The following is an 8,283-nucleotide window of genomic DNA, read 5'->3' on the forward strand; positions in this document are numbered from 1 at the left end:
GAGAGTGGTGCAAAGGGGGAGGAAGAGAGAGGGAAGAGAAGGGAGGGGGAAGTGGAAGAGGGGGAAGAGAGCGGTTGGGGAAGAGGGGACAGAGGGGGCGTGGAAGAGGGGTGGGGGAAGAGAAGGGGCATGGAATAGGGGTGGCGGAAGAGCTGGAAAGAGAGGAAGGGGGAAAGGGGAAGAAGAGATGGGGTAATGGAGATGGGGAGAGGCGGAAAGGAAGGGGGAAAGATTGGTGGGGGAGATGGGGAAAGAGAGGAGACAGAGGGGAGGGGAAGAGGGGGAATGGTAAAGAGGGGAGGAGGGAAGATGGGGAAAGAGGGGAGGGTGATTAGGGGTGACAGGGGAAGAGAGGGATGGGGGAAGAGTGAGATGGAGGGAAGGGAGATGGGGAAAGAAAGGGGGGGGCAAAGAGAGGAAATGGGAAAGAGGGGAGAGACATAAGGGGAGAAGAGAGAGGGGTGGAGGAAGAGAGGGGACAGAGGGGAGGGGGGAAGAGAGAGGGGAAGGGGAAGAGGGAAGAGAGAGGGGAGTGGGACAGTGGGGAGGGAGGAAAAGGAGGGAAAAGGAAGAAAGAGAGAGGGGTGGGAGAGAGAAGGGTGGGGGGAGATGAGAGGCAAGAGAAAGGGGGAAAAGGGGTGGAAGAGGGGACAGATGGGGAATTGGAGAGAGAATGGGGAGGGAAGAAAAAGGGGGAAAGAGGGGGGAGTGGAAGAGAGGGGTTTGGGGAGAGGAGACAGAGGGGGCGTGGAAGGAAGAGGGGGGCATCGAAGAGAGGGTAAGGGGAGAGATGGAAAAGGAGGGGGGAAGATAGAAAGGGGAGATGGGACAGAGGGGAGAGATGTAAGGGGAAGACAGGGAATGGTAAAGAGGGGAGGAAGGAAAATTGGGAAAGAGGGGAGGGCGGATAGAGAGCGGACAGAGGTGACGGGAAGAGAGGGGTGGAGGGAAGTGAGATGGGAAATAAAAAGGGGGGGCAAAGTGAGGTGAGGGGGAAGAGAGAGGGAAGAGCGGGAGGAGGGGGGAAGAGAAAGGGGGTGGGGGGAAGAGAGATGGATGGGGAGAGAAGGGTGGGGGGAGAGAGGAGGGTGGCTAGAGGGATGGGGAAGAGAAGGGGGAGGGAAGAGAGAGGGGAAAAGTGAATGAGGGGGAGGGGTTGTGAAGAGAGAGCGGGAGGGGTTGTGAAGAGAGTGGGGGAGGGGAAATAGAGTGGTGGAAAGGGGGAAGAGAGAGAGGGGAGAGAACGGGAGTGGAAGAGGGGGAAGAGAGCGGTTGGGGGAGAGGGGACAGAGGGGGCGTGGAAGAGGGGTGGGGGGAAGAGGAGGGGCATGGAATAGGGGTGGGGGAAGAGGTGGAAAGAGAGAGGAAGGGGGATAATGAAGTGGGAAAGGGGAAGAAGAGATGGGGGAATGGAGATGGGGAGAGGGGAAAAAGAAGGGGGAAAGATTGGTGGGGGAGATGGGGAAAGAGAGGAGACAGAGGGGAGGGGAAGAGGGGGAATGATAAAGAGGGGAGATTGGATAGGGGTGACAGGGGAAGCGAGGGGTGGGGGGAAGAGAGAGGTGGATGGAAGGGAGATGCGGAAAGAAAGGGGGGGCAAAGAGAGGAAATGGGGGACAGACATAAGGGGGGAAGAGAGAGGGGTGGGGGAAGAGAGGGGAGAGAGGAGAGGGGGAAAACGGGACAGAGAGAGTGCTGGGGAATAGAGAAGAGGGGTGTGGGGGGAGAGAAGGGACAGAGAGGGGAGAAGAGAGAGTGCTGGGGTAGAAAGAAGAGGGGTGAGGGAGAGATGGAGAGGGTTGCGGGAAAGATGGGAAGGGGGAGGGGCAAGAAAGGAGACTGGGGTAAAGATGTGTGCACAGTAAAACACCGGAGACGTTTTGTCAAAAAAAACAGTAACTTTTATAAAACGTGTTGTGAGGGGAGGGGTGGAAGAGAAAGGGACAGAGGGGGATGGAAGAGAGAAGGGTGGGAGGGAAGAAAGAGGGGGAAAGTCGAAGAGAGAGGGGCAGAAGTGGAAGAGAGAGAAAAAAAATTTAACATAAATTGCTCCTATCGCCAGGGTGGGTGCCTCATGCATCCCTTTCTCCTCTGATGCGCCTGCAAAGCTTCAAATCCTCGACACGTAGTGTGGCCCCCTTGCTGTGTGCACTGCACAGGCCTGAGTCCTGAAACAGGCTCACTATGTACGCTTCTGCTGCCTGAGAGAAAGAAGGGGGGAGAGTGAGTGAGGGAGAGAAAGGAAAGAGAGAGATGGATTGGGGGTGGGAGAGTGATAGAGTGGGGAGAGAGCACAAGAAAGATGGAGCAAAAGAGAGAGGCGAGAGAGGAGCATGGAGAGAGTAAGAGAAGCGAGGTTAGAGGGGAGAGAGGATGGAGAAAGAGAAGAGGGAGCAAAAGTGTGTGCAGGGGAGAGAGAGCCAGAGTGGGGGAGAGCGAGCGCATGTGGGAGGGAAAGCGAACATATGCGGGGGAAAAGGAGAGTGAGTGTGGGCTGGGGGAGAACGTAAGCGTGTGCGGGGGGAATGAGTGTGTGTGGGGGAAGGAGGGTGGGGGAGGAGTGCAAGTATGTTTAGGGGGGAAAGCGAGCGTGTGAACTAACCTCCTGAAGGGCAAGCAGAGCCTCAGCCTGCCAGCGCAACTCCAGCTGTGGTTTCAATTTCACACATATCTCTCTCACCTGCACAAGACACGACACTGAGCTCTCTGTACATGCCTAATCCTGCTCTCCCTCATCAGCCCCCCCACCTCTCTCTTTCACATGTACAGGGCACAGTGCTGAGCTCTCTGTGCATGCCTAACACCGCTGGCCTTCACGCCCCCCACTCTCATTCACCCCCCCCACTCTCCCTTACCCCTCCCGCTCTCCTTCACCCCCCCCCCCCCCGATCTCCATCATACACCCCCCCCCTCACACCTCTATCCTATCTCTCACCTGCACGGGTCGCAGTACTGAGCTCTCTGTGCATGCTTAACACCGCAGTCCTTCACCCCCCCTGCTCTCATTCACCCCACCCTCCACTCTCCCTTACCCCCTCCCGCTCTCCTTCATCCCCTCCCCCCCATCATACGCCCCCCACCGCTATCCTATCACCTGTACGGGACACAGCTCAGAGCTCCCATTACATTCCTAACCCTGACCTCCCTCACCCCCCCCCCCCCTTCTATATTTCACATGTACAGGGCACAGCGCTAGCACTGTACATGCCTAACCCCGCCGTCCCTCCCCCCCACCCCGGCTCTTATTCACCCCACCCCCAAGTCCCAACCCCCTCCCACTCTCCCTCATACATCCCCCACCGCTATCCTATCTCTCATCTGCATGGGACACAGTGCTGAGATCTCTATACATGCCTAATCCCGCCCTCCCCCGCTCATTTCTCTGTCACTTCCATGGGACACAGCGCTAAGCTGTCTGTACACGCCTCACCCGGCCCCCCTCCCTCCCCTGCGTTCTCCCTCACACCCCTGCGCTCTCCCTCACACATCCCTGATCTCCCTCATTCCCCCTCCACTCTCCCTCACACCACCTATGCTCTCCTTCACATCCCCTCCACTCTCCCGCACCACCCCACTCTCCTCCAACCCTCTGCTCTCCCTCACACCTCACCCCCGCACTCCCTCACATCCCTTCCACTCTCCATCACACCGCCTCCGCTCTCCCTCACACCCCCATCATTCCCCCCCACACCACTTCCCCCGTGTTCCTTCACACCACCAATCTCTAACCTGCATGGGACACTGTGCCCGGCGCTCTCTGTACATGCCTAACCCTGCCCTGCCTCATCCCCCACTCCCCTCTCACATACACGGGATTCAGCACTTAGCTCTCTGTACATGCCAAACCCGACCTCCCTCACCCACCTGCTCTCTTCACCCCCTCCCCACTCACCCTCACCCCCTGCTCTCCCTTACACCCCCCTCCCCCCATTCCCCCTCACACCCCTGCTCCCCTCACTCCTGCCTGCACGGGACATAGCACCCAGTCCACTATACATGTCTACCCCCACCGTCCCTTACCCCACCTCCCCGCTGTCCTCTCTCTAACCTGCACAGGACACAGCGCTGAACTCTCTCCATGCCTAACACCCCCCCGTGCTCTTTCACACCTGCATGGAGACAGCTCTAAGCTCTCTGTACATGTCGTACCCCAACCTCCCTCACCACCCCATTCTCCCTCACCCCAACCCCCGCTCTCTTGCCTCCCCCCCCCCATTGCTCCTCTCCCTCACCCCCACACCCCCTACTCTCCTCTCTCTGCCTGCACAGGACACAGGGCTCAGCTCTTTATACATGACTTATCCTGCATCCCTCCCCCCCCTGCTCTCTCATCCCCCCGCTCTCCCTACCACCCCCCTCACTCTCCCTCATACCCCCCTGATCTCCATCACACCCCCACTCTCCCGCATACACCCCTGCACTCTCTTATGCTCTTCTCTCTCTCACCTGCACGGGACACAGGGCTGAGCTCTCTGTACATGCCTTACCCCTCCATTCTTTATCCCCCCGCTCTCCCTCACACCACACCCAAGTTGTCCCTCATTAACACTCCCCCACTCTTCCTCACCCCTCCAGTTCTCCCACCACCTGCCCTTGCCCTCCCTCACCCCCTTCTCACTCACCTGCAAGGGATATAGGACTAAGTTCTGTGCATGCCTAAGCACCCTCCCCCGCATCTGCACGGGACACAGCGCTGAGCTCTCTGTACATGCCCAACACTGCCCTCCCTCACCCCCCAGCTCTCTTCTCTCTAACCTGCATAGAAAACAATGTTGTGCTCTCTATACATGCCTAATACTGCCCTCACCCCCTCTCTCTCACCTACACAGGGAAACAGCACTGAGCTCCCTGTACATGTCTACCCCCCACCCCGTGTTCTCCTCTCCCTTAGTGCCCAACCCCTCCCACACACACCCCCACTCACGAGCCGAGAGAACGGGGCCCTCTCAATGAGAAGTTTGCCGTTTTTTTGATACTTGCGTATCTCCATCAGTGCCTTCTTGCCCGGGCGAAACCTCCTCTCTCTCCTCGGACCTGAGAGGGGGAGGGGGACAGGAAAGAAGGGTGAAAGGAGGGAGAGGGGATGGGGAGGATGAGAAGGGCAGAGGAAAGAGAGGAAGGGAAGAAGGGGGGGGAAACGGAAGAGGGGGGGCAGATGAGGAAGGAAAGGGAAAGAGGAGGGAGGAAAGGAGGCAGAGGGTGGGGGGAAAGGAGGCAGAGGGTGGGGGGAGAGGAGGGGGGAGGAAAGAAGGGAGACAGGAAAGGAAGGGGGGGAGTAAAGGGGGCAGAGAAGGGGAAAGGGAGGAGGGGGGTAAAAGGGGAGATGGGTGAGGGGGAAAGGGGGAGAGGAGAGGGGAAAGGAAGGAAAGGAGGGGGAGGAAAGGGGGGAAAGGAAGGAGATGAGGAGGGGGGTAAGGTGAAAGGAGGGGAAAGGAAGGGGAGAGTGGGGGGGAATGGAGGGGGAGAAGGGGGTAAGGTGAGGAGTAGACAGAAAGAGATGGAGGGGAAGAGAAGAGAGAGGGGAGGGAGAGAAGAGGGGAAGGGAGGAAAAAGAGGGGAAGCAGTGAGGCGGTAAGAGAGGCCGAGGGTGGGGAAAGAGAAAGGAGAGAAGGAAAGAGGGGGAATGAGAGAAAGAGGCTCAGTACATTACATGTCAAAGACCTGCAGTGCATCGCTTGGTTTCCCTCAACCCCGCAGAGCATTGCATTGTCCCCCACACATGCAGAGCATCATTTCATCCTCCTCGCAGAGTATCACTTTGTCTCCCCTTCTGCAGAGTATCATTTCGTAGCCCCCCTTGCAGAGAATCGCTTCCTCTTCCCCCACCCTCGCAGAGCATCACTTCTTCCCCCTCCCCGGAGAGCATTGCTTCGTCTCTCTCCTCCCCCCGCAGAGCGTCTCTCTACTTACCAGATTTTAAGAGGTCCGGGTTTGATGACTCAGGTCTCATCATGTTTAGAAATTCCTGCACATATGAATGAAAAAAATTCAATAAGCAATGATGCACAGTAAAAGCATAAGATCTCTCAGCTGTTATAAGCAGTAACATGCCTCACCTTGGTAAAGTAGTGAGGTAACGGTGATCCGTTTTTATGTGGATCATTGCTTATTTCAGGAAGGAGGGGAAGGAGAGTGAGGAGATGGTAGGAGAAAGCAAGGAGGTGGGAAGAGAGGGGAAGAGGCGTGGGGAGATACAGTAGGCAGATGAGAGGGGAAGGAGGGGGGGAGAGAAAGGGAGAAGGGTGGAGAATGAGAAGGGGGCTAAAGAGGGAGGAGTCAGGGGGGAAGAGGAGGAATGGGGGTGAGGCGGAGATGAAGGAGGTAGAGAGGGGGAGGACAGGGGGTAGAGGGAGAAGGGGATGAGGAGAGAGGGAGGAGGGAAGAGAGAGGAGGGAGGGGAGAAGAGTGAGGGAGGAAAGAGACGGAGGAGGGAGGGGGAATGAGAGATGGAGGAGGGGGGAGAGAGGGAGGGAGGAGAGGGAGGAGGGGGAAGGGAGGAGATTAGAGTGAGGAAAGGGGGGAGAAAGGGGGAAGAGAGGGAGTTGGGGGAGAGAGGAGGAGGGGGGGAAGGGAGGAGGGGGGAGAGCGGAGGAGGGGGAAGAGATGGGGAGTTAGGGAGGAAGGGGGAGAGGTAGGATGGGGAGAGAGGGGGAGGAGAGGGCAGAGGGGGAGATAGGGGGAGTGAGGGAAGAGATGGGGTATGAGGGGGAATGAGGGAAGAGATGGGTGTGGAGAAAGAGAAGAGTGGGGGATAGGGGGAGGAAGGGGGGAGAGAGGGAGGAGGGGCAGAGGGGGAGGGTGGGAGGAGAGGGGTAGAGAGGGAGGAGGGGGAGAGTGAGGGAAGGATAGGGGTAGAGGCAAGAGGGGGGAAAGGGAGAACTGGGAGAGGGAGGTGGGGAGAGAGGAGGGGAGAGGGAGAAGGGGAGGGAGGGAGAAGGGGGTAAGTGAGGGAGTGGGGGGGAGGAGATGAGGGGAAAAGAGGGCGGATGGGGGGGAGAGAGACGTGGGTGGAGGGGTGAGGGGCGAGTTAGAGAGGAAAGGGAAGAGGGAGGATGGGGTGAGAGGGAAGAGAGGGAGGAAAGGTGGGAGGGAGGAATGGGTGATGAAGGAGTGAGGAAAGGGAGGAGGGGGAGAGAGGGAGGAGTGGGCAGAGAGGGAGGGTGGGAGGAGGGGTGGATAGAGGGAGTGGGAGTGAGGAAAGAGGTGGGGCGGAGAGGGAGGAGAGTGGGGGGAGATAATAGATTCATTTATCACGCTCCGCAGAGCAGGAGGAGATGGGGGGAGAGAGGGAGGAGAGGGAAAGACGCAGGAGATGGGGATATATATATAGTATATAATACAATTAGATTGTAAGCTCCTCGAAGCAGGGACTCCTCTTCCTTAATGTTTCTTTTATGTCTGAAGTACTTATTCCCATGACCTGTTATATATATTATTTGTTATTTATATGATTACAACATGTATTACTACTGTGCAGCCCTATGTACATTTATGGTACTATATAAATAAAGACATACAATACAATCCTGATAATAATATATTCATTTCTCACGCTCGCTCCGCAGAGCAGGAGGAGATGGGTGGAAAGAGGTGTGGGGGGTGTGTGTGTGTGTGTGTGTGTGTGTGTGTGTGTGTGTGTGTTTGTGTGTGTGTGTGTGTGTGTGTATATATTATACACACACACACAACACATGTGATAGCCGGCACTCCACTAGTAAGTTCTTGCTATATATATAATATAATATATATATATATATATAAAAATATATATATATGATAATAATATAGATTAATTTCTCACGCACCGCTAAACCTTCTTCGGATTTCAGATCGCAACTAAAGATTTCCGTGGGAGGGCAACACGTGTCCGGACTACTAATCGGAATCGGCCAATGAGAGGAGGAGGAGAGAACCTCGTGTTTGTTTTTCTGATACTTTATTACGAAGGGATGCTGCATGTGCGCATGCGCCGGGCGGTGGCCTCTTTTGAGGCAGAGAGGTGACATGCTGCTGGCGCTATATTGAGTCGGGTGAGCGCAGCAACGCGAGATGATTGCGGGGTGGGCGGGATCTTCCGCAATATGGCACAGAAGAATTGCAAAAACAATGTAGGATGGGTGTGCGGTGCCATTTTTAATGTGGCAAGATTACAATCTGGCTAAGTAGCATTTTAAAGCCCGCTCAAAACCTACAAATGGTTCAGTAATCCCCACGTTGATGATTCCGGGGTTTCTAAGAGGATGAGTCCCCTAATTAGTAGATTAAGTCAACTCTTAATTAATT

At 56.3% G+C, this 8,283-nt stretch overlaps 1 protein-coding gene across 1 annotated transcript; it reads right to left on the reverse strand.

Annotated features, from left to right (window-relative positions):
* Window positions 1–1,919: 1,919 nt before the first annotated feature.
* LOC142488673 (histone H3-like centromeric protein A) lies at window positions 1,920–7,872 on the reverse strand. The gene is made up of 5 exons (XM_075589086.1): window positions 7,806–7,872; window positions 5,911–5,965; window positions 4,925–5,034; window positions 2,603–2,680; window positions 1,920–2,201 (listed from the first exon to the last, which is right to left on the reverse strand). The coding sequence occupies exons 2-5, from the start codon at window positions 5,951–5,953 to the stop codon at window positions 2,073–2,075; spliced, it is 360 nt and encodes a 119-aa protein (XP_075445201.1). The 5' UTR covers window positions 5,954–5,965; window positions 7,806–7,872; the 3' UTR covers window positions 1,920–2,072.
* Between the last annotated feature and the right edge of the window lie 411 nt (window positions 7,873–8,283).

The sequence above is a fragment of the Ascaphus truei genome, chromosome 2 (genome assembly GCF_040206685.1).
Source record: "Ascaphus truei isolate aAscTru1 chromosome 2, aAscTru1.hap1, whole genome shotgun sequence".
In the NCBI taxonomy this organism is placed as follows: Eukaryota; Metazoa; Chordata; class Amphibia; order Anura; family Ascaphidae; genus Ascaphus; species Ascaphus truei.

Coding starts and splice junctions, on each gene's coding strand:
- LOC142488673 (XM_075589086.1), bottom strand. CDS start 5,953: ATGATGAGACCTGAGTCATCAAACCCGGACCTCTTAAAATCTG. Junction 5,035..5,910: donor CCCGGACCTCTTAAAATCTG/GTAAGTAGAGAG, acceptor TCCCCCTCTCAG/GTCCGAGGAGAGAGAGGAGG. Junction 2,202..2,602: donor CTCTGCTTGCCCTTCAGGAG/GTTAGTTCACAC, acceptor TCTTTCTCTCAG/GCAGCAGAAGCGTACATAGT.